This window comes from Podarcis cretensis, assembly GCF_951804945.1.
Source record: "Podarcis cretensis genome assembly, chromosome: 11".
NCBI classification, from domain to species: Eukaryota; Metazoa; Chordata; class Lepidosauria; order Squamata; family Lacertidae; genus Podarcis; species Podarcis cretensis.
Window position 1 is genome coordinate 9,344,334 of NC_137180.1, and position 26,517 is coordinate 9,370,850.

Below are 26,517 nucleotides of genomic sequence, written 5' to 3' on the forward strand. Positions count from 1 at the left end.
TGTCAAGGTATCAGAAGGTTAATACAACCACCTATATTGAAAAACAACAACAAATATTTTATTGTAACTCCATTAGAGAGTATACTTGAAAGCATTAACATTCTGGTGATAATAAAAAGATAACTCTACAGTGTTTGTTTATTTATTAAATTTCTATTCAATTACTATTAGTTTCATACAGCTGCAGTCATAGAAATCAATAATAGGAAGACAGTAAAACTTGCCATATTGAGAACTGTCAAATTCTTGGTGCGTAAAGAACACCACACAATGTCTAGAAGAACAGCCACAACAACTAGACAATTAGCACAACAGATTTACTACTTTCTGGTTAAAATCCCAGTCCCACTGAAAACGTTCAAGTTGTCCTCTATAAACATCAAGCAAAAGTTTAAAGCCAAACAGTGAAAACAGCTTAGAAATACAAAGCTCCACTAGGTAGCAGTGATTCAGCACTAAAATGACACATTTCTTACATTAAATAAAAATGCTACTCCTTCCTGAATTTGTTATAATTACTCCCACAAAATGGTAACACTGACAATGCTTCTATATGACAAGGCAAGCCTCAAAAGCACTGGCTCTTGTATTTTCTGTATTTTTTTTAAAGAACAGTGAGCTAATTTTCAGTAGCTGATAAAGAATCTCTCCCTTTAAGTGTTGGTGTAGTTTTGGCAGTAACAACAACGGCTGCTTTAAGAAGTACAGAAAAGCATTACTGCTGTCACTTAATTTAAAAGACAGCATTTTATTGATACAGTGGTGCCCCACAAGACGAACGCCTCGCAAGACGAAAAACCCGCTAGACGAAAGGGATTTCCGTTTTGGAGGTGCTTTGCAAGACGAATTTCCCTATGGTCTTGCTTCGCAAGACGAAAATGTCTTGCGAGTTTTTCCGACTCCCCCCCCCCTTTTTCTAAGCCGCTAAGCCGCTTATCCGCTAAAAGCCGCTAAGCCGCTAATAGCGCTAATCCGCTAATGGGCTTGCTTCGCAAGACGAAAAAACCGCTAGACGAAGAGACTCGCGGAACGGATTCTTTTCGTCTTGCGAGGCACCACTGTAAATGGATGTAGTGTAATTAGCTAGTTAATGGATACATATTTTCATATGAATTAGGGGAGTTGTTTGACATGTGGTCATTCCAACAGGGCAAGCAATTCAGTTTGCCAGGCTGAATGGTCCCCCGCTCCTCCTCCTACACACCGTTCTGGGGGTCCTTCTGAGCTCCCTGAGCCAATTTTGGGGGACATGAAAGAGGAGGGGAAAGAAGAAAGGCTTCCACCGACACGACTCGTAAACTGAATCCTGCCCAAAGAAAACAATCTTTTTGTTTTGATTTGTTTTGTCTTAGATGGTGTATGTATGTGCTGCAGCAGGAATCACCAAAGGAGTCAAGAAGGAATACCTCTTTTTTTAATTACACCTATGTGAAGCTTTTATATTAATTAACATTTAAAAAGTGTTGCAATTAATTGAAGACACGTTTTGCAAATAATCTAACCAATTCATCAAACATTTAAGAAATCTAAAGGCAAATAAAATCAAAGAATCGCATGGGGAAACTATGTTCAAGAATACAATATAGCAGGCACCCCCAAACTCAGCCCTCCAGATGTTTTTTTGGACTACAACTCCCATCATCCCTGACTACTGGTCCTGTTAGCTAGGGATGATGGGAGTTGTAGTCCCAAAACATCTGGAGGGCTGAGCCTGGAAGTGCCTGCAATATAGCAATTGCAAAGATAGCTCTGGAAGGAGAAGACCACACATATAGTTGCATTCACACTCCCTTCTAGCTCTAACTTCTCCTGCTTTGTCACAACTGCATAATGCAGCAGTGTAGGCAGGGTCTGCTGCTGTAAGTTGGACAGGACAAATCAAGAACCATATCCATGCCAACGTGTGATTATTGCTTAACAGGGTATGAATAGCGTAGCTCTTTGAATGGAAACCCTGCTCAAGCTGAACTTCCACTCAGCTGGAGAAGAATTCTGGACACACCATGCGACTTTCAGAAACTGCAAACCAAGCCACACTGTACAGAGCAGCTTATATCCCTTTGAAGATTAGAGAAAGAAGGATCCAAAACATATTGTCTACAACAGATATCTTGGGTATGAAAAAAGTAAAGTTACAATTCAATAAGCTTTTAAAGCAATTTAAGCTTTGTGCAGCCTGGACATATCAGAAGGAGCATTATTGTTGAGAAAAATTATTTTCCAACTTTCTACCTTCAGCACAGAACTCTTTTCAGATTGGGATGCCCATTTAAGCAGTTCAGCACGTTGCAAGGGATTCTAGAGTACGCTGTAGAGAAGGAAGTTGTCCCTAACCTGGTGCCTCCTTATGTTTTGAACTAAAAGTACAGCCCACACAAATAATGTGCCCTCTATCCCAGGGGTGAAGAACATTCTTCAGCCTAACAGCTGGAGTCCCTTGTGGAGAATCTTTTGTGATGGGCAGGGTCAGAGGTAAAAGTGTGGTCCATTCCATCCATTCAAAACTCAAAGTGTTCAGCCCTAATTTCCCCTCCCTTCATCCAAGCAAGCAAGAGACATAGTTACACAGTTCAAGTTCATATTCCGGACTTGAGGAGTATGTCCAGCAGTGCCAATAATGGATGTGGCCTGGGGAAGAGGGAGAGAGCATGGTTCCAAGGGCCAGAGAGGCATAGAGGGCCACGTTTAGTCCCAAGTCTGAAGCTCCCCATGCCTGCTGTACCCATTGCTGGAGCTCTGTGGTTACTTGAAGGAAATGTACTTTCCACATACAAATCTTAACTGAATCATATACTAGAAATGACACTAAGGCTGCAATTAACAGCACATTTACTTGAATGTGAACACCGTGCTGATCAGCAAGACTTATTTCAAAGAAAGTATGTTTAGGATGAGAGTGTTAATGTGAAATGTACCATTCTTTTCCAGAAATATGATCTGTGAGAGAAAGCTCAGCCCTCACCCTAGAAATGCACATTGCTGCTTCTGTGCCAGGAGGCAATCATGAGCAGGATGCTCTTCAGGAATGCATGTCCACCATTACTGATTGGCTCATTGATGTACCCCTTCGTGTTCAAGCAAACCCAGGATTTCCTTGAACAGAGTTTGGTTTATTACATGGTTCCCATTCTTTTCCCTTCATTAATACTGTTATGCATATGGGATTACGCTTCCTGTCGTACAGGGTTCAATCTAGAAGGATGCTCTGGTCTGGTGCCATGGATATGTGTCAAAGCTATTCCGCCTTCCCAAGTCTACACATGTGTGCTTTGTGGGTTATGCTTTTCGTTATGCTTACTTTTGAAGGGACGCAGGTGGCGCTGTGGGTTAAAGCCTCAGCACCTAGGACTTGCCGATCGAAAGGTCGGCGGTTCAAATCCCTGCGGCGGGGTGCGCTCCCGCTGCTCGGTCCCAGCGCCTGCCAACCTAGCAGTTCGAAAGCACCTCCGGGTGCAAGTAGATAAATAGGGACCGCTTACCAGCGGGAAGGTAAACGGCGTTTCCGTGTGCGGCTCTGGCTCGCCAGAGCAGCGATGTCACACTGGCCACGTGAGCCGGAAGTGTCTCCGGACAGCGCTGGCCCCTGGCCTCTTAAGTGAGATGGGCGCACAACCCCAGAGTCTGTCAAGACTGGCCCGTACGGGCAGGGGTACCTTTACCTTTACCTTTTAAAAACACAATTATTCCTCACGGGCATGGTTTGTCCTCCATTGTATTTTAACACTGCTCCCTCAAACTAGTCCCACTTAATTCCCAGTTGTCCCAATTCAATTGTTTTAAAAAGTCTTTCATCTTCTTTGAAACTTCCAAACCCTGGACTGTTTATAATAGGGTACAGTGGTGCCCTGCAAGACGAACGCCTCGCAAGACGGAAAACCCGCTAGACGAAAGGGTTTTCTGTTTTGGAGGTGCTTCGCAAAACGAATTTCCCTATGGGCTTGCTTTGCAAGACGAAAATGACTTACGAGTTCCTGCGGGGTTTTTTCCCTTTTCCCCCCCTTTTCCTAAGCCCTAAGCCGCTTATCAGCTGATCCGCTGATAAGCCGCTTATCAGCTGATCTGCTAAAAGCCGCTAAATCGCTAATAGCGCTAATCCGCTAAACTGTCAATGGGCTTGCTTCGCAAGACGAAAAAACCGCTATACGAAGAGCCTCACGGAACGGATTAATTTCGTCTTGCGAGGCACCACTGAATAACTAGATCTACCAGGGGGCCTGATCAGTGTTTTTTTCCTGGGGGTACTCAAATATACACAGTACTGGCACCTTTTTTTCTAGAAAAAAAAGCACTGGGCCTGATCCTCATCTTCCTCACAACCCCGCTTGTCAGGTTGATGTCCCTGACTCATCTGTCAATCACCTGACATCACAATGACCATCAGGTGACTAGTTTTTGCAATGATCTGTGCATGGAAGCCAGGACAGATGAGCTGAGCACTGGGGCTTGCAAAGAACTGCACTTGAGGCTTTGTAGGTCCAGCGATATCTTCACCTGTCTCACACTGTATTATATATGACATCCGGTTTAGCAAGGCAGGTGAGCTTGCCAAAATGGTCTGGCAATAAATAAATCCATATATCTTGTAATAAGAGTAACAGCAGCAACAATTAAGGGGGGTAATGGGGAAAGAAAATGGGCTTAGGGATAAAACTGTAAAGCAGTTTTATACTATGAATGAATTCCTTTTCCTAAACAGGGGGCAAAAGGACATGAACCACAAGTTACTTGACCACTAGACATGAGGGGGCAAGGACGACACAGGCTTGTGGGTCTTTGACAGTTTAAAGTTAAACATTAGAATACTTACTGCGTAACAGCCTATAAGGAAGGCTGCGTTGACTTGCTTTTTCTGATCAAAGCCAGTATAATGAACAATCTTCTTTCTTAACATGGTAAAGGACTGTACCAAGGAAATAAACAATGGAGTTATAATCCAACTCCTTGCATTATAAAAAGTTGCATTTGAGTCATATTTAAGTAGTAAGCACACATAGAAAACAGCCTCATTTGGTAACACGTAGTTACATTGTTACATTTTATTTAAGACATAATTCAAATAATTACTTCTTTGTCAATGCCTTTCTACAACAAAGAGGGACACTGGGACCCAGCATACATAGTAAGGTTGAAATGGTAAGAAGAAGAAAATTAAATGAGCTAGAAGATCAAATATCCAAAGCTAAAATATAATTTAATGAAACAATTCTTAAGTCCACAATATAACATAAGTGTTTGAGTCAGGAACAAAAGAACTTGTGTAAACATGAGGTTATTATGAGAAGCAATTTCCTCAACTTTGCTGTTTTAAAGGGTCTTTTGTAAACTTTAATTGTACCAGACAATGTGAAATTTATTTACACACCTCAGAGATTCATTAGACATTTATAGAAGAGCAATAAAAAATACACACCCTAACATAAATTTGAACCTATAGTGCTGTCCTTCTCTAGACATGCTCTTATAAACCTCTAGCTCCTGAGCACACAGCTTCCCTGTTCACTGAAAAATAATTACTACAAGGCCACATTCACACCATACTTTTAAAGCACTGCGATACCACTTTAAACTATCATGGCTTTCCCCAAAGAAACCTGGGATGCGTTGTTTGTTAATGGTGCAATGACTGTTAAAAGTGTTTTCACAGCACTTTAAATGTATGGTGTTAATGTAGCCCAAGCAGAGTAATTGGAATGTGAAGATCCAACAGTAATCCCATAACCAGCTCCTCCACATAATACTTCAAATTCCAAACTTACAATTTATCAGATCTCCACAGCAAACATCACTTTAAGTCTTGCAGCTGTGTGTAACTGCTGAGTCGCAAACTTCAGTTTTCACTGTTTAACTTTGCAACCACATTTCAAAGGCTGAATGAAAACGTATTTGCAGCTTCTGTTTTTTTTCCCCTGCAATGTCTTCCCAATAGGCATTTCCCCCCATCTACTATCAGAAATCCTTGCACTAAATAACTTGAAAAAATGTGGGAAAGCCTGGAAAATAGTATGACTTGTTTGACTAGACGAGCCATTTCTTCAGCATGCTGGCTGTCCCAAGATCTCTCACACTACTACATAGTACAGTTTTAAGGCTTAATTGCCATTATATACTACTACAGTTCTATAAAACACCCGAGGGTATTATTTTTGTAAAAATCTGAAAATAACAGATCGCCTTGTCAACTGTTCCATCTGATCATAAAGGAAAAAGAAAATAGATTACAAACTTGTGGTGTCTACCCATCTGTAGCAGGGAAGAACAAGGAGGCACAGCAACTAGATATATTTAACCTTCACAGAATCCATGAGGAGCAAAACTAGTTTTACTTCTTCTAGTTATTTGTTCCAACATTACAGTGGAGGTGGAATCTGGGGAGTTGGTTTCCTAATTATTTTAAAAGGGAGTCCCCAGCCTACCTTCTGCTAGGACTTTTGGCTGTGCAACATAATTTTCCCTCCCCCTCCTTTCCTCACACACCTCCTAATTTTACTCTGGGTCCCTCACCCCAACTCTCTGAAACATATTTGGGGAGACAGAGCACAGGATGAACAGGGAGAGTTGAGTGTGGGGAAATTCCATTACGTAAGTAATTTTCAATTTTATTTTGATCAGAAGATTAAATATCATGCCGCTGAATAGACTAGGGCAGAGTGCCTCAGAGCTTTCGTCATATGTTTTTATTTGGCTTGCCTCTTGTGTAATGCTGAACGATGGTCCACAAGGAGCTACAACTTGATCCCCTGTGTGGGTGCCGCACGTCATCTATGGGGGCCCTATATTTGACTTAGGTTAGAATCCCACCCATTTCGTTACAGTACAAGATACATTTTCCTTAAAATGTTAAAAACAACAGGGTATGTTTATTATAAAGAACCAGTATTTTAATCGTCTAGAGGTACTGGCAAACATTGTTAAGATTTTATTTTTTTAATGAAAAAGTTAAACCCACTGAAATACATATTATCTTCAGACACTGGCAGGTTGCCAGAAACAAGGAATTCCATGGGGGAGGGGGCACTTCCACTCCAAATAGTGTTTCCTAGTAAGTTTATTTTGTCTGTGATACCATGAGGTCTTTTAAGTTCCATGGTTTTCAGTTTCTTGCCTTCTGCCTTTATCCATTAACCACAGAATGAATTCCGTGTTATTTGTACTCCAAAATAAAAGCAAGTTCTACCACATTCTACCACATTATTGTACCACATTATTCTTCCCCACTGTTTTGCCAAACCCAAACACACACACACACACACACACATACACCATTCTCTGGGCTACCCATATGAACACCAACCTAAATCCCTTTCACTTTAAATATTTTCTGCCAGTGAATATAACGTAGTAAAAACAGTGCACACATGAACTTGAAGTGAATAATGTTCACTCCCAGCAACATTTTATAAAGGAACATAATAACATACAAACCATTGAGTACAAATTCATTTTTACCTTCAATTTTTTATTTAGCTTGCAACAGTATCTGTAAATCATTGCCAGATTGAGTGGGCCAAAATCTGCATAGAAACTTGGGGAAAGGGGGCGGGTGGGTAAGAGAGGGGTGAAGAAGAAAAAAAATTCGCTTAAACTGAAATACTTCGGTTGAAACGGCTGTTCAAAAGAACCACATCCCTCCTCAACTCTGCCAGCACTGCCCACATAAGCAGGCATTATAGCCGACATACCACTTATTCAGATTCACTTCTAGATTACTGTTCGAATACGTTGCAATTATTGGTGGAAAAACAATTATGTAACCCTCATACATATTGTAAAACAGCTCTGCTGGATTACAATGTCAGTGTGTGTTGAAACAATTTGGGAATTTTCTGTAAAACAATTTGCAGACATTGTTTTTAGAAAAGTCAGTCTGAAAGGTAACAATGCAGAAATTATAAAAGCTTGTTACCATCCTGTTAAAACCCTTCAAAATCTTTCAGTTGCAAATTAAAATATATACTGAAGGTGACAAGAACTTATCACGAATAATGTGGAAGTTGCCCACTGGATCTCTGAATAATTCTTATTCTGTCCTTGCCTCCTACCAATCAGTCTCTGCTGTGGGTGTTTAATTCAGGAATATCTACCAAAGGCAACCCACAAGGGATGCTGCCTATTTCTTGCTGAACAAGCCTCTATTTTTTCAGAAAACAGGATGCTTGCAATGACGTAGCAAAGATACAGAATCTTGATTAAGCAGTTTATACTGGCTACATGCAGTTTTCCCTCAAACTGTGGCCTATTCAGGTGATCCACAGAAAGGCTGATGAACAGTTGAGACCATCTGTTCTTGTGTCTGCATGACTGCTTCTTTTTTTTTTTTTTAAACAAGGGAAACTGAAATTGTTTTCATGAAGACCATATTATAAAAAGCAAGATAACAAAGCCCTGACTTATGGTCCATGGACAACAAATTTCATAATATGGCACTGGCATCATCTACAATCATTTTCTGAAATGTACCAGTTAAAGGCTATTTAAAATACGATCTATGTATGTGCTTTGAGAGCCTGTTTGGTGTAGTAGTTAGGGTGCTGGACTCGGACCTGGAAACCAGGGTTCAAATATCCACTCAGTCAATATGTTTACTGGGACTCCCAGTCTAATCTACTTCACAGGGTTGCTATGAGGAGAAATTGAGATGAGAACTCTGTGTGTGTGTATAAAATATTAAGTGGTCCCTCAAGAACCTTGGTAATTTTTAGTTGGGCATATGCAATTTGCTGCTATAAGACCTAGTGATGGCTACTTTTTTGGTTAAACTAATTACAGTCATACCTCGGGTTGAAGTTGCTTCAGGTTGAGCATTTTTCGGGTTGCACTCCGCGGCAACCCGGAAGTAACGGAATGTGTTACTTCTGGGTTTCGCCGCTCGCGCATGCACAGATGCTCAAAATGACGTCACGCGCATGCGCAGAAGCGGCGAATCGTGACCCGTGCACGTGCAGACGCGGGTTGCGTTCACTTCAGGATGTGAACAGGGCTCCGGAACGGATCCCGTTCGCATCCAGAGGTACCACTGTAATGGAACAATCAATGGTTACTAGTCATGGTGGAGACAACATAGGTTCAGAAACAGTATGGCTCCCCAGCAATATACTACTGGTGGGGAACGACAGTGGTAGAGGGCTGTTGCCTTCACACCCTGCGTATAGGCTTCCCATAGGCATCTGGTTGGCCGCTGTGGGGAACAGAATATTAGACCAGACAGTCCTTTGGTTTGGTCCAGCAGAGATGTCCTTACGTTGCCTGGTTACCTTCAACCATCTTACTTGATCCTATGGGCCAGATTCAACTAATGAGTCCTGCTAGTGGAAGGAAGGAAGCACTTCTGCTAGTACAAGGGGGCTTTTCCTCTGTCTCTTCCCCTGTGCCTCCCCCAACTGGCTCAGGGGATGGGTGGGAGAACACCCAGAACAGTGTATATAGGGGGAGGAGAGGGGAAATGGTTTGTCTGGCAAGCTGAAACACTTGCACTGACTGAATGATTGCCGTAGTGCTTTGCTGAATTTCTCCCATTATATTTTCCCTTCAGGCACAGGGATATTATAATAATACCTGTTATGATAAAGATTCCTATTACATCCTCATGCTGCTTTATTTCACTGTGCTGAAGAACAAGGGAATAATATTATACTTACTTCTCATATACAAATTCATCATCTACGCAGAAATAATGTGTGCTTGAGCTACCACTCTTTGGTTTGTGGAAGAGAATGGCAAAATAAACACGATCTGAAATTGAAAAACAGGCATGAAACTAGTAGTTGTCATGAAAGCCAATATATCTGCATACAAATATGTTGATCCTATTTGAACGGAGTTAAAACTGCAGATATAAAAACCCCCGGATATGCTCTAGTGCCAGGCAACATAAAACGTTAACAGCTGGTCATGGTGGTGAAGTAAGTGACCAAAATGCTGTGTTTGGATGTAGGAAGCCCAGGCTCATACCAGTGGCGTAGCGTGGGGGGTGGAGGGGGGCCCGGCCGCACCGGGCGCAACATCTGGGGGTTAGGGGGCGCAAATCCACGGGTTAGGGGGCGCAAATCTATGGGTTAGGGGGCGCAAATTACTTGCCTTGCCCCAGGTGCTGACAACCCATGCTACGCCACTGGCTCATACCCACTTTGACCTATGTCGCTCAATGGGCAGTTTTAGGCAAAGTTCTTCCAATCTACTTCACAGGGTGGTTAATAGACCAGAACACCACTTAGTTTCACTGTGAGATGGAAATCATACATTGCTAAAGCCGCCCTCATGTATGCATTTTATTAAGGGGAACAATGTGTAGAACAGGGCTGTGTGCTTGTGCAATGACACTGGCCCCACTCCAGCATCCACACATTATAGGAATGGACATTTGCAAGAAAAAGCCTAGGCTTTTCCTCCCTCTGTGCCTCAATACCATTACATGCAGAGACTTTCCCTGGCAGATATCCACACATAAGAAGTGGACATTGTGGTGGGTCTAGAAACCCTACTCTTAGTCTAGCAAATTCCCCTTCACATCATTTACAAGTAATCAAACTTGCTTAAAATGTGTGCTTTGGGCTTTGTTTTGTTAAAGGCAAAGAGGAGGGGAAAACAAAGAAAATATGCTATTATTCACTTAAAAGTCTGCTTGGGTCAGAGCACAGGTCAAACTAGTGGCTTTGATCACACCCTTACGGCTATCTCTAAATTACTGGAGGAAGTATGAAATGCAACTGCAATAGAAGAATGAGAAGGTTTTTTTTAAAGTTCTCTTTTGAATGAAAAACAATCATTTCACAAAAACCTCTTGATTAACAAAAGCAGCACTCTAAAACATTTCCAAACCAAACAGATGAGCATGCCAGCCTGTAGGATCCCAGTGGATTCTTTGCCAAATTTATTAAAATCAACTAGTCTTTGCCCCACTAGGAAGCCCTAGCAATTTCCAAGGGGACTTACTTCCAAGTAAATACCTGTAAGACTGTGGTACAACACAGTAATAAACATGTTTTACTTGGAAGAGTCACAGGCCTTGAATTATATACATCATAGCCTTAGAGCAGGGAGGAAAACCCTCCTGAAGTCAAGGGAGCTTACATAGCTAGGGTTGGGTTGTATTCTCAGATTCATCAGTTTTGTTCTCTTGAGGTTTCTGTTTTATTTCCCCTGCAATGGGGTATTGCACCAGCAGATTTGCTTGCTCGCGTGTGCACGGTATTTACAAACGCAGTCTACCCACCCACCCCCATGCGCAGACAGACAGCTGCTGGCAGCCTGCAGTTTTTGTATCCTTTTGCAAAGCAGCTAATAACCACAAACCACTTGCATTTAATGCCAAAGAAAGACGCCAAATTTAAACGGCTTATATAAAAGACAAAGCTCGAGGAAAGGAAAGTCCAGGGCTCCTTTTGTTACGCAACTCGCTGCGAGATTGTCACTTGTATTCCACCCCCGCCAAACTTCTTGCAAACAGGGTATAAACCCCAGCGGGTTTATGAAGATGATGGATTTCTTGGAGCTAGCCGACCTAACCGGAAGAGTCCGCGACCAGAAGGAGGAGGAGTATCAAGAGGAATGGAAGAAATTTAAAGATTATTTAGTTAAATATGTTAAGATAACTTAAATAGAATTACTTGCGAGTAACAGATCGGCCTAGGATTTAAATATGCGATGTTGTCGAATACTATGGATAAAAGTCAAAATGAAAAGAAAGAAAGATGTTAATGGATCAAGTAAATTGTATGTGAAACTAGTTTTGGAAAACTGCTGCAATGATTTATATGGAAACTCAGCCAGGGGGATTCGAGGAAGTCACCCAACAATGATAACAAAAGTGGAATTTTTACAGTTAGGATATATGTTTGTTGATTTTCTTTTCTATGTTTGTGGCTATGTTTGTTATAAATTTGGAAAACCAATAAAAAAATAAAGCCCGGCGGGGCCTGATCCACCAGCTCCCGCCCTGCTGCCCGGCGTCCCGGGTTCACACGCTCGCCGGGAAACTTCTGCGAGTCTTTAAAGGGCCAAAAAGTCGAGCCAAAGCAACCCGCCCGCCGCCCTTCCTTCTCGGCTCCGTTTCCCAAGCCTCGTTTTCTCTTCCTCACCTTTCGCCACCTCCGCGCACAGGCGAAAGTCCTTCCCGGCGTTCATTCTTTACAGGCATGGGGAAGCCGAGGCAGAGCGCGCTGGAAATGGCCGCGGAGACAACCAAGGGCTCCTCCTCCCTCCGGAAAGTTTTCCTCAGAAGCACGCTGCAGCGGCCGAGAGCGCGCCCGGTCCTAAGCCCGAGGGGTGGGGGACTCGCCCGGCCGCCAAAAAGCGCAGGCGACTGGAGGAGAAAAGCCACCCCCGTCGGTGAAGCGGCTCTCAAGGCTTCCCCGCGGCGGGCGAACGGGGCAGAGCCGCTCCCGCGAGCAGGAGCCGCCCTTCGCCTTCCGAGCGGGGCACGGCCCTTCTTCCCCCAGCCCAGCAGCAGCAGCAGCCGCCAGGAGAGCTGGCCCGGCCCGCGGGGGGATACGCAGTAGCCGGGCTCGCCCAGTGACTTAGCAGGCCGAGCTCCACTCCTTGCGCGCCGGCCAGAAACCTCTCCCCTCCACGGCGGCATTTGAGGCGCCTCGCTCGCTTTCCCCTTGCCCCTCGCCCTCTTCTTCCCCTCTCTGCGACAATATTTGAGGCAGGCTCTTGCAGCTCGCCGGCTTTCAAGGGGCCTCGGACCAAGCCACAAAACTCAAAAAAAAAAGCCCCCCCCCGCCACCGCCTCTTTGCTTTCCTTGGCCTGTGCTAAAACCAACGCGAATTTCAATTAAGTTAGGCAGCCATTCTGGAAACTTCTGTCTTGCTTTTGCACTGCTGGGATTTGTTGATTTGAATGCAAGCGGCTGTGGGAGTCTGTGGCATTTTCATCGCAGCCCCGTAGCCATCTTGAGTCTCCTCGGAGAAATAGGTGGGATATAGTTTGTTCCAGACTAAAACAAGAGAGCAACAGATGGCTAAGGTTTCACAAGCGGGAAGCTTGGGTGTGTTTTAACAAAATAATGGGTTTTTAAAATAATAATAATAATAAAAACAGAAGTAAGAGTTCTCATATCCCACCTTTACACAATATGAGGTGCTTAAGGCGGCTCCCAAATACAGTGGTACCTCGGGTTACATACGCTTCAGGTTACGTACACTTCAGGTTACAGACTCCGCTAACCCAGAAATAGTGCTTCAGGTTAAGAACTTTGCTTCAGGATGGGAACAGAAATCGTGCTCCGGCGGCGCAGCAGCAGCGGGAGGCCCCATTAGCTAAAGTGGTGCTTCAGGTTAAGAACAGTTTCAGGTTAAGTACGGACCTCCGGAACGAATTATAGTACTTAACCCGAGGTACCACTGTACCCTCAAAACATTTTAGCTGGAAGGCATTGTTGGAGAATAACGCAACAAAACACCACCACCACAAACTGGCTTATAAGTATGAAACCAAATTTACTAGAATAATAGCTAGAATAAAGATAGGCTTGTAACCATTCAAGCAACAAACATACTGTACTAAGGTGCCATGTGCAAAACAAAACCTGGAGATACTGTAAACATGGAGTGGATAAATGTACAACTTGTATCTCTAGGCTTTGTTTTGCACATGGCACCTTGGTATGTTTGTTGCTTGAATGGTTACAAGTCTACCTCTTTCCCAACCTTGTGCCTCCAGCTGTTTTTGAACTACAACTCCCATCATCCCTGACTAGCAAGACCAGTGGCAAGGGATGATGGGAATTGTAGTCCAAAAACAGCTGGAGGCACAAGGTTGGGAAACAGCTATTATTCTAGTAAATTTGGTTTTGTACTTATAAGCCAGTTTGTGGTGGTGGTGTTTTTTTGCATTATTATTACTGTCACCACATTTGATACTTTGTGTATATTGTTTGAGAATACTCTTTCACATGCTCCAGCATAGCTTTGGCAAAAGTTGCAATGCATAAGTACAGTTTAGATTTACTTCTGTGGAAGCATGCACAGGATTGCACAATAAAAGCAGGGGGCTGTGCAATTCCTAGTATGGTTCCTTGGAAGCCACACAAGAGTCTCGCAACCTCAGCCCCTTCTGTAAAATGGGGGCAAGAACCCTGATTTAATTTACAGGCGTATGGGGTGTTAGGGGAGGGGTGGTACCTTTGGGGTGACTGACTTCTTCTGGGGTAGGCACTGAAGCATTTTGACTTCACGCCCCTCCCAAGCACACTCCATTGTCTCTAGAGACATATGTATGCCAACAACAAAGTTACAGGTTTGCTGAAACAGTTACAATATGGTTAACTTCCGAACATTTCATAGCACTGTATAAACACTAAGTATCACCTCTTTGGCACCTCAGCATGAGCAAAGTGCAGTGCAAACCTTAATAGTTTTATGGTATGGCTTGCTAACGTTTCCATTTTAACGAGAGCAAAAACATAGGGAGTAATTTGCTAAGCGCACCCAGTCCTAGTCCAATTCTCTCTCTATCAAAGCTTCTACATGTGAGCTGCTTTCCCATAAATCAGACTCCCACCTTTAAATGTAGAAAGGAGGGGAATTGATAATGCATGTTGAGATTTACAGTGCATGGATTCCCCTGGAAAAGAAAATGGCACTCGGAGGTGTGATTCCATAGCTAGGAAATCTAATAAATGAATTGGCTTTTTGTCAGCAACAGGGAAACTGGCTTGTGTGATGCTTTGTGTTTTATCTCAAGTGACTGTCAAGTGTTTATCTCGTGTTTTTACTATTCTGCTGGGAGCTGCCCAGAGTGGCTGGGGAAACCCAGCCAGATGGGTGGGGTATAAACAGCAACAACAGTTGTTATTTCAGATTAAAGAATGATGCACACATCCTGAGAAAACATATAGAAGTATAATGCAGCAAGCTGTGGCAAATTGTGACCTCAGAGGGGCACAGGGAAGCTTTCACACTATAGAACTTTACTGTGAGACTCGCCACGGATGAATGGAGTATTGTCAGGATCTGCCCTTCCCCATAGCTCATGGTGAAGATTCCAGTTTCAATTCTCAACATTTCCCGGTAGGGCTGGAAAATATTTCTGTCTGAAACCTGGAAAGCTGCTGGTGGCCAGCACTGATAGTACCAAGCTCAACTGATTGGTGGTCTTACTTAGAAACTTGCCTATGTTCCTAAACTTTTTATGGGGAGGGATATACCATTTGCGGACTAAGGGAGGAATGCATGTGAGATACGATACGATACAATAATCTTTACTGTCATTGTCCCATACAGAACAACGAAATTGAAAAAAAACACTACATCAGACATTCAAAAACCAACAAGCCTGCTATCCCAGCTATCCCAGCCTGGTTAACCTCCTAAAAACTCTGATACCCCATAATTAAATATAATATACTCCCACAGAGACTACCTTACACTGCGTTTAAAACCAAAATCACATTTGGATAGAAACTGTTTCTCAGGCAGCTAGTCCTAGTCTTTATAACCCTGTACCTTCTTCCAGAAGGCAGAAGCTGAAAGAGATCATTTCCGGGGTGTGCACTATCCTGCACTATCTCTGCGGCTTTCTTATGACACCTGGAAGCATAGAGGTATCTCAGTTATGAAAGCACAGCCTTTTTAGAATTACATCTTTTAGTTTTCTTCACTTCTGCATGCTACACACACTTCCTCATTTTGCTGCTCATCAAAGGGAAAATCCATGGGTAAAAAGAAAACATCATGTGCTTATTTGTTTGTAAGCTGAGGATTTGCTTCTTGCCAAGCAAGTGGCAGAACATTATGAAAGAAGTATTTGCAGTTTTAAGACGTTAACTGCAGGGTGTGGAGATGTTGCTTTAGGGTGCTAACTTTAAAGGAATGCTCATGGCGGAACATTTTTACAATTCCTTACCACACCTATTACTATGAAAGAAACCAAATGTAGAAATAATGTTTAAACCCTTCCGTAATAGATGTGTCTACAGAGGACAGTTTCAAAGGGCGAGCCAAAAATGGACACTTTTCTTTAGGAGGGGGTCAATGTTTTACAGTTTCTTCAGATATCAAATATTTGTTTTAGCATGCTAACTGAAAAGTACTGCAACTCGCGTTATATATCACCATAGCATAAGCTAAAGGTTTGGCACAATCACAATCTCTTTCATCATTACAACCACTTTCTTAATGACTACTCTGAGTAACATCACTATTTCTATTTTAGTTCTCCAAGATAACTTGCCCAAGGTCTCTGTTCTCAAGTAATGTCACACCACTCAGGGATCCAGGGTCCATACTAAAAAAGTAAGTGACTTTAATGCATTTACTGAAGTGCTGATGTAAATTACAGCGTTTGTGATAACTATCACAACATTGATAAAATGGTATATGACCCTACCTTTACCCATTAAGATACATTCTACTTCCATAGTGCAACACATCTGAGGCCTAAGAGGAACAAATAGTTACATTCCTTATTTCACTAGTCACTCCATTTTGCATCCCATCCACAGCTAATTCTGAAGGTTCTTTAATTTCGTTACACATTTGGGAAGAGCTCCAGCTCATTTTGTGCCTTTGAGACTTCAGCACTTCTGCAAAGCAGTTATCAATATTTACAGGGTAAGTGCTGCAGTTAAGAGAGTGACTAATGGGTGACATGAGAAAGCCTTGCAAAAATCAGAACAGACACTTAAAGAGCAATATCCTTGAGTTATGGAACACTTTGTACTAAGTAAATATTCACAAATGGGAAATGCACTCTGACCCAAACCTGAGCACACTTAATTCAGCAATAAGCCTCACTCAGTACACTGGATGTACTTCAGAGTAAAGGTGCATAGGATCGGGCTCCATGTTTTTTGGGAAGGGCAAGACTGTCAATATTAAAAGACTTCTTAGCCCTCTTCTTCTTGGGGGAAGGAACCACCAAATATTTTGGTGTACTTGAGGTTTAGTTAGGATCTACACAGGTCATTTTCCTTTTCTTTCTGTATGTTACCTGTTCCATACATATATTTTCAAACCCTTGTAAAAAGCCCCACCAGCTGCAAAATAACTCAGCATTCTTCACAGCAACGCCCAGGTTTTTGGCAAGCTTCTACAATTTACATCCATTTTTCAAAGGTCAGTGGAAATTTGCCCATTGATTTCAGCAAAATGGTTCTTATTTTGCAACTCGGGTGACTTGCTGTAAGTAGATTTGATCAAATCAGGGTCTCCAGCCACCTTGTCCTCTGTGCCACCAGTTCTGGTTCCTCTGAAAACCAGGTACATTTGCCTCTGTTGATGAAAAGATGCCCTCTAGGCTGCAGCTCCAGCTTGGATGGCCTAGGTAGGATAATGATGCCTGGCACATTCCTAGTCCAAGAAAGCAGATTTCAGAAGAGGTATCTTTCTGCCTTCCCTGCCAGATGTGCTTGTGTACTTCAGGCAAAGCTCAGAATTGCATGCTTTGCTCATGTTGCTGTTATGGAAGTACGAGTCTTTTGCAGACAAAGAATTCTTACAGGGATAGAAGGTTGGAGCTGTGATTTTTTTTTTTTTTTTTTGTCACAGGGCTCTCAACCATGTAATTACATAGTAAAGGTAAATTCTGATAGGCCCAGGATGATTCCCCTCATGTGGAGCTTTATGAAGGCATGCTGATATGTGTGTGGAGCCCTTTCTCGTGTGTTGAAGAAAAAGATGGTGAGAGATGGAGCATAGCTGCTGGGTGCATAGGTCAGGGGGGCTAGCCCTTGGAGCCCCACGACCCCCTTACATGTCCTTTGAATGCCTGAGGAGGTCACATGAACATTCCCTTATAAACTGATGTTGATCTCCTCTGAACCATGTGGTGTATCCTACAGAAACCAAGTGGAGCAATAGTATCTTGCAGTGTTATCATTTCAAAAGCCCATCTTAACAGCTTACTTCAATATATCAGGCAAGAGGCCAAGACAGAGGCAAACTCTGCAGTGAGCGAAATGCATTTGATCCAATATTAAAAGGCCTTTAAGATAGTGCTCAGAGCAGTCTGTGACACAGGGTGGCTGCCTGCAGTCTTTCGGTAGGTGACACAGGGTGGCTACCAACAGGCAATGCAAGTCAAGATGGCTCTGGGTACAAATCTTGGTATGGTTTACATATCCATGAAGGCCATTCTCAGCCTTCCCCTATCTATAGTAGAAGGATAATACTGGTCTTTCATACAAAGCGATGGTAGACGTGAAATAATTTGAGCAAAAGCTGCAAATCCCCCTTTAGAAATGCACTGGCTGGTCCCTTTCTAGTCCCAAAATCAAAACAACAAACACTTAGAGAAGGCTTCCTCAACCTCGGCCCTCCAGATGTTTTGAGACTACAATTCCCAGCATCCCTGACCACTGGTCCTGCTAGCTAGGGATCATGGGAGTTGTAGGCCAAAAACGTCTGGAGGGCCGAGGCTGAGGAAGCCTGACTTAGAGGAACAGGGGAGAATCTTAGAGGAGCAAGGGAGGGTATCTAGCTAAAGCGTATAGGATACAGAAGCCAGCTTTCATTGTCTGCAGCAAAAGTAGTATGTTTTGATGCCATTTGATGCAGATTAGCCTCTTAGAAGCATCCCCTTGAAAAGCTAAACAACTGGGGTTGCTTTGTGCACCCTGTTATAGGAAAAACGATTGATTGATTGATTGATTGATTGATTGATTGATTGTCAAAGGGATCTCTTCAGAGAATGTCTGGGTTGCACACAACTGACATTTCATCACCAAGTTATAGGTGAAGCAGTTCATGAACCTTCCTTTGAGGTTTTTTAACAGAGGTTGGATGGCCATCTGTGTTGGATGCTTTAGCTGAGATTCCTGCATTGCAGGGGTTTGTATTAGATGGCCCTTGAGTCTCTTCCAACTCACAGATTCTATGATTCTATGACCTTGTGACTTCATTTAATAAACTCAGATGCTACAGGCAAGAACCCAGCCTTAGGGGTACAGCTGAACTTGGGTTTGAACTTAGAAGTTCTAAAATAAACGTGAAAAGGAAACCTTCATGCCCTGATTATTTATAGTCTATTAGCAAGATGCCCCCCCCCCCCCCGCTGAAAGAGAAAAGGCTTGACTTTCCAAAAATAGCAAAATAAGTATTGATAAATTTAGGCCATTGGGTACCATTTCATTTACAGAGCAAGATTCCTAGCCAAATTAAAGTTCTTCTTTTGCATCAGATTTGTTATTGGATTCTGGAATAACTTATGCCAGGGAGCATGCTGCTGAGCGACATGTATTGGGATTATCACGGAGACACACTTTCCCTGTCCATCATTGCAATCTTCTATTACCAGCTCAACACCAAGAAAAATCAAGAGACATATTCTCAGGACATGTGCAACGTCCCAGCTATACTGAGCTTTTTTGTAACATTTATTCTGACACAGCAACAATCAGAGTGAATTTACACACATAAGAGAGTCATGCATTACTTAGGCCAGGGGTCGGCAAGCTAAGGCCCATGGACCACAATGGCCCATGGGGATCTTTTAATTGGCCCATTCCTGCTCAGTTGGCTCCCGTGCACCGCGCTAAACCGGCGCAGAGCAGAGCAGGGACCACCTTCTGCAACACTGGCCGGCTTCCCATTGGCTGCAGGAAGCTCCTGCAGCCAATAGGAAGCTGTGCATGCCTCCTCCGCAATGGAAAGAAAATAGCGCATGCGTGCGGAAATAGCGCATGTGTGTGCACTCGTGCACGCACTCCGGCCCACCGCGGCATCTGCGGGACTGTGAACCGGCCCAACCACAAAAACTTTGCCGTCCCCTGACTTAGGCTCTCCCAAGCTGAACAAAAACCACTAGCTATGTACTGTGGCCTGCCAAAGGATTTGGCACACAGATATACAATCTTTTTCCCCCTTTTTTGTGTGATGTGAAATAAGCAGCAAAATGGGCATACCATGGCTGCTGTGCGGCATGTTGATCACAACGTATCTAGGCCTGTCACAGGATCAGACAAACATAACAAATGACCTTTTTATTTGGACAGGACAAAGTCACTTTTAAGTGTCAGTTTGCCCATTTGAGGGACACGGGTGGCACTGTGGGTTAAATCACAGAGCCTAGGACTTGCCGATCAGAAGGTCGGTGGTTCGAATCCCTGCAACAGGGTGAGCTCCCATTGCCCGGTCCCTGCTCCTGCCAACCTAGCAGTTCGAAAGCACGTCAAAGTGCAAGTAGATAAATAGGTACCGCTCCAGCAGGAAGGTAAACGGCATTTCCGTGCGCTGCTCTGGTTAGCCAGAAGCGGCTTAGTCATGCTGTTCACATGACCCAGAAGCTGTACGCTGGCTCCCTCGGCCAATAAAGCGAGATGAGCACCGCAACCCCCGAGTCGGCCACGACTGGACCTAATGGTCAGGGATCCCTTATGCCCATTTGAAGGAGTGCTGTAAAGATCCAATGCAGAAAATATCCACAGTAAACACTGTACTACCATGAACAAACAATGCAGAGCCCTGTGAATGAAAACAGAACTTTCCAGCGAAGCAATGCAAAGAGAGAGAGAGCTGTGAGTAAATAATGCCTGGGTTTTTTCGAAAATTGTTTTGGGAATTTAATTCACAGACTGTTCCTTATTGTTGTTACCAACCATTTATGCAGCATCACTTTTAAGAGGTAATGTGCTTTACAATTATCTCCCATATGCCTTGCATCCCTTTTCAGAAAGTGAGTGACATTCTTGTTCTATGGATGGACAACTGGAGTGGAGATACCTGACCAAGGCGGAGTTTATAACCAGGCTATAATTTTCTGAAAAGGTTCCAATATATGTAACTTATATCAGGGATCTGAAACCAACTGCATTTTCTAAGCCCTGTGTTTATTAGCATGCATAATACAAGAGCATGTTGAGAACATAATAGATGAAACAGCCCTTAGATGTTCCTCCATCATGCCATCCCACAAAGTGGGGGCTTACAAAGAACTGGGGAAATGAAGGGAGAGAAATGTTAAAAACCAATACAATTAGACTGGGCACTAGGAACACTGGGACTAGAATGAGTAGCTTATTGCTTATCCAGCCCTGAGCCTAGCACTATGGTGCAATTGCCCTACAGCCTACCCATTGCCACAAACATTTTTCCTTAGGCAAGCCTAGCCAGACAAGCAGTTGTTGACATACATTGGTCTCTTTTAAAGCTAATCTTAATTGTTCTAAATGTTTCTAATTGTTTTAAGTGTTTTTCATTGATAGTTTTAATATCTCTTGCAAACCACCAAGAGGCTGTATTACAATCAACTAGTATAAACATTTTGTTAAATAAAAAATAAAGCACCAATGGGTTCGGGGGCTTCAAAAGCCCTACATGATTTAAAATATCTAGCTCTAAGCAATATGCTAGAGTCTGCTGTTCATAACTCTTGCAATATTTATATGGGCATTTACATGTACCATTGATTACATGCTGTTCATAAAAATCAAAACATTATTTATACCCTCTTTCAAAGAACAATAAAAGTGGAAGGATAAGAAAACACAACAGGAAATTCGATTCAGCAGCTATAAGCAGTCCAAAATTTAGATAGAAAAAGGCTTTTAAGACTTTGGGCGGAAATAAAAGCTACAACAGCAGTTTAAGGGATCTTTTAATGCCACATCCTTAGTTATGTTGTATTCCTAATATTTTGTATTTCCCCCCTCATATTTGATTTCCACATCTACAATACAGTATTATATTGAATTCAATCCTTCACTGCTTTCTTGCAAGAAGAAGATAAAACAAATAGGTACATGTTGCTGATAAGGCACATTTCCTGGACTCAAAAGATTTTCAGTTTAACTGTGGTGAAAACTTGTGCAATTATTAATCATCCAGATGAAGCCTTCTCAATATAAGTGTTCCATTTTATACCCAGGACTCAGTTATACAGCTGCAAATAAAACGTTTTAGGTGTGTGCATTACACAAATGTGACACTAGATGGCGAGGGTGAGCTAAGGCAAATTCAATATATTTTTCAAATAATTTCCCCCAAAAAAGCATTTTCACAACTTTTTTTATATGTGTGTAGATTCTACCCAAGATGCAGAGACAGGCTGAATTTAAATGCTTTGTATGTTAGATGGATTAAATCTAGTCAACTTAACTCATGATTGCAACATTGATTTAAAACTGCCAAGAAAAAAGTTTACATCAAATCACTGGTTTCAGCCTAATTTTCCAACTTAGCCCACACAAAAATTTGTTGAAATGATAATCAAAGCAGTATCCATTTATAACTAAGAGCCTTTTAATTACTAAGGAGTATAATCTGAAATCTCTAGGTACATTAGTCTTCTGGGCTTTTGCACTGCAGAATTTATATTTGCTTAGAGACAGAGTAAAAGTGGTGAAATTGGCTCTCTTTGCAGCCATATAGGTGCAAGGAAGATCACTACTTGAAGAATAAGACCCAAACTACATTTGCTATTAAAAGTGCTTTCCTGATCACTTGGGAATCTTGCCACGTAGGTCATGGCTTCAGTTTTCAGATATCATGGGCTGGATCCAGATAATTCTGCACACAGAACAGGGCTTTCCCAGCTCTTTCTTTCTTTAGCTCCCTGCTGCTCCTAAGGGTTGGGGAAACTGATCCACAATGGCATGGGATCAGGTTCTGGAGGGGAGATCTGCAGAAATCAAGGCAATCCCCTGCGTGGGGGAAAACTGCCACTGATTCATGCAAGCAGACCTTTGGGTCTGTTCTCATGAGTCTAAACTTTCACACACGTTTCTTACTTTCAGAGTTTCACTGAAATGACTGTAATTGAAGGCTCAATACAGCTGAATGTGTTTTAACATCCAATTTAAACTAAAATTAGCTTCTTTATTTTGATTTTTAAGAATCCACTCCATTTTGTGCATATAAATTATGTATGCATCAGATCAGGACAATACACAGCGTTTCCAGGAAAAAGCTGGAGGAAAAAGAAAGCAGATCAATCAAATAAAGCAGAGATGCTGTTCAGTAGTAGTTTGCTGGCGGCCTTTGATGATTCCCCATCTATCCAGCATGACAGGCTGAGACAGAAGAGCAGCCATGTGAGTGCAAAGAACCTTGAGTGTTATTCAACTCCAGAACCCTGCCCAAGCCTTTGTTTGCCTTCTTAAAATATGTTTTCTAACAATGATCAGAATGTAGATTCAATTTTTTGTTTTAATCACAAGCTTTCTATACTACCCTTTGGCAAAAATGGCTGTATGGTGGTTTACAAAACAAGGTAGTATGAAAACAATAAAGCCTAAGAAATAGAAACAAAAAATAATAGTTCTCATCAGTTACATAATTTACAGTCAAAACAAAATAAAAAAATTCCTTCCAGTAGCACCTTAAAGACCAACTAAGTTAGTTCTTGGTATGAGCTTTCGTGTGCATGCACACTTCTTCAGATACACATTCTAATTTACAGTGTTAAATTTACATTTAATTTACAGTGTTAATTTACATTCTAATTTACAGTGTAGATAATTTACAGTGTTATGAAAAGGGAACTTCCAATCTATCAGCCCCTAAAAGCCCGGCAAAACGGTGTTTGTTTACCTGGCTTCTAAAAGAACATAAGGGAGGGCATTCTACAGATTATAATTTTGTAGATGTATTATATTATCATACTGTAGGTATAATTTTATGTACAAACATATATATACACACAATAAAATGTTGAAATCTAAAACATGCAGATGGAGAATCATGTTGTGATTCATAAGGTTAAGGCATCTCTTAACTAGAAAAGAGGATTTGCAACCTAGCATTGTTTTAGAATGTTCACGCTGATGTGATAGCCTGTGTAGTGCCATGTTGTAATATATCTATAATATATCTACAAGTGGAAATGTTTACCTGGATACTGCCCCAACTAATAACTAGTGCAGGGACATTTAGCTATGCAATGCAACTTCCCGACCCTTTCCCCTCTTCATGCAACCCCTAAATCTGTTCTGGGTGCCCACCGCCCCCACCTTCAACCCACCAAACTTAGGGGTCACTCAAAAGTCTTTGTGCTAGCGGAACTGTTTAGCTGGATACTGTCCTTGGGTTTGCATCTCTCTGCTCAGCCATGAAACTCCCTGGGTGATGTTGGGCAAGTCAATTGTTTCAGCCTAACCTACCTGACAGGGTTGTTGAGTAGATGAAATGGGGAGAAGAGAGGACTGTGTATGTCACTTTGAGCTTCTTGGAGGACAGATGAGCTTTACATGCAATAATGAATAAATAAATAAATACAGGTAATAATATGCTATTGGAGGGACGTGGGTGGTGCTGTGGTGTAAACCACTGAGCCTCTTGGGCTTGCTGATCAGAAGGTTGGTGGTTCGAATCCCCACGACAGGGTGAGCTCCTGTTGCTCAGTCCTAGCTCCTGCCAACCTAGCCAAAAAGTGCAAGTAGGTAAATAGTTACCGCTCAGGTGGGAAGGTAATCGACATTTCCATGTTCCATTGCGCCAGAAGCAGCTTAGTCATGCTGGCCACATGACCCGAAAAAACTGTCTGCGGACAAACGTCAGCTCCCTCAGCCTGTAAAGCGAGATGAGCACTGCAACCCCAGAGTCGTCTGCGACCGGACTTAACTGTCAGGGGTCCTTTACCTTTACCTTTTTAAAAATATACTGTACGGAGAAGCTTAGAACTACAGTGGTACCTCGGGTTACATACGCTTCAGGTTACAGACTCCGCTAATCCAGAAATAGTGCTTCAGGTTAAGAACTTTGCTTCAGGATGAGAACAGAAATCGTGCTCCAGCGGCACGGCAGCAGCGGGAGGCCCCATTAGCTAAAGTGGTGCTTCAGCTTAAGAACAGTTTCAGGTTAAGAACAGACCTCTGGAACGAATTAAGTACTTAACCCAAGGTACCACTGTACTGCATTACTCGGAAGATGACTAAGGTGAACAAGGGTCTGGAAAGCAAGCCTTATGAGGAATGGTTGAAGGAGTTGGCTATGATAAGCCTGGAAAAGAGGAGACGGAGAGGAGATATAATAGCCATATCCAAATATCTAAAGGGCTGCCACATGGAGGAAGGAACAAGCTTGTTTTCTTCTCTGGAGGGTGGGACTCAAACCAATGGCTGCAAATTACAAGAAAGGAGATTCCGACTAAATGTGGCCAGCTGTCATGGATGCTTTAGCCGAGATTTCTGCATTGCAGGGGGTGGACTAGATGACCCCAGGGGTCTCTTCCAACTCTACAAGTCTATAAAGCAGGGAGCTAGTGGCAAAGTAACCTAGAGGTCCTTTTGCCCAGGATTTGTATCATCAGGACAGTTTTGAGTCATGTTAAGCTTCCTGTATAAAAGGTGGAGAGGAAAACAAGCACCCATTGAACAGGCGACAATAAAGAAGTCTTGTTTATGCCACACAGGCACACCGGCTCTGGGGAGGCAGCAGTTTCCCACAAGGGGAAAAAACATCCTCCCTATCTGTATACAAAAGGCAATGCACAGAATTCTAAGATTTGATCCGAAATCAGGATAACACCCACTCTTCCTGATACTCCTCCTCCTCCAGGAAGAGTGGATTAAATTGAATGATTACTTAGTTAAATATGTTAAGTTAAATTAACTGAAAACAGCTTCAGATACTTAATTGGCTTAGGGTTTTATTTATGTTAAGTGATGAATTAATATGTTTAATTTCATAATGTGAAGATTTAAGGATGTTAATGTTCAAGTTAAATTTTATAAGAACTGTGATTTGGAAAACCGTCAAAAGGACATGCAATGAAATTCACCCAAGGGGAAGCGAGGAAGTCACTTAACAATGTTAACAAGTGTAATTTTCAATCAGGCTATGATTTATGTTTGTTTGTCTATTTATGTTTCTTTGTCTTATGTGTTTGTTTATAATGTTGTGAACCCCCCCCACCCATTTTTTGGGGGGGGAAAAGAAAAGAAATCAGGATCGCACCAGGGATGGTGGAGGAGGGGAACGTCTGACCTATTTGCATCCGGAGGCAAACAACAACAACAACAAAAATAACAACACCGCGATTACTGAGATCGGGAGATCGGGAGCTTCCTCGCGCACCAGATTTTCCATCCCAAGGGATCGCGGGTAGCGCGCAACGTTTGGAAGCGCGAAGGAAGCCCGGGCATTGTTTACCCGGCGCGCGCGCGGACGCAAAGGGCGACTTGCGGAGAGATCCGCGCCGCGAAGCAACGCGGCAGGCTGGTTTCCAAGCCCGGGAGGCGGATCTGCGAGTTCCCCGCGGGGAAAACAGGCGCCCCATCCATCCCGACGCGCCCCCGCCTCCCCGATCCGCGCCCCCTCCCCACCTGTGATCTGCAGGTAGAGCTCTCTCCGGAGGGGCCGCGGCGCCGGCTCGTCCGCCTCCAGGACGGCGGGCAGCGTGGCCGAGCTGCGCGTCTTCTTGGCGGCCGGCGGCGGCGGCGGCGGCGCGTCGGGCAGGCTGGCCGGGGCCGAGTTGCGCCGCCCGCCCGCCGCCGAGGTCTTCCGCTTCATGGCGGCGGCAGCGGCGGAGGAGGAGGCGGCGGCAGCAGCAGCAGCGCCCCGGCGCTCATCCCCGCCGCTTACCCCCCTCGCGGGGCTCACGCAGCCCGGCGGGAGCAGGAGGCGGCGGCGGCGGCGGGCGGC

The 26,517-nt window shown here is 43.2% G+C and overlaps 1 protein-coding gene across 8 annotated transcripts in view; it reads right to left on the minus strand.

Annotated features, from left to right (window-relative positions):
• Positions 1-26,400, minus strand: part of CDC14B (cell division cycle 14B) — a 54,784-nt gene extending 28,384 nt beyond the window's left edge. For 7 of the 8 annotated variants that reach the window (XR_013843770.1, XR_013843771.1, XM_079996109.1 and 4 more), the window contains exons 1-4: positions 26,199-26,400; positions 9,636-9,729; positions 7,447-7,522; positions 4,808-4,900 (exon numbers count right to left, since the gene is read on the minus strand). Coding sequence is in view for 6 of the 8 variants with exons in the window: in XM_079996109.1 (XP_079852235.1) it covers positions 4,808-4,900; positions 7,447-7,522; positions 9,636-9,729; positions 26,199-26,385 (450 nt within the window). In the remaining 2 variants the exon portion in view is untranslated. Of the gene's footprint in view, positions 1-4,807; positions 4,901-7,446; positions 7,523-9,635; positions 9,730-12,074; positions 12,196-26,198 lie in introns of those variants that run through there. The other variant, XM_079996111.1, reaches the window with a different exon arrangement.
• Positions 26,401-26,517: the final 117 nt, after the last annotated feature.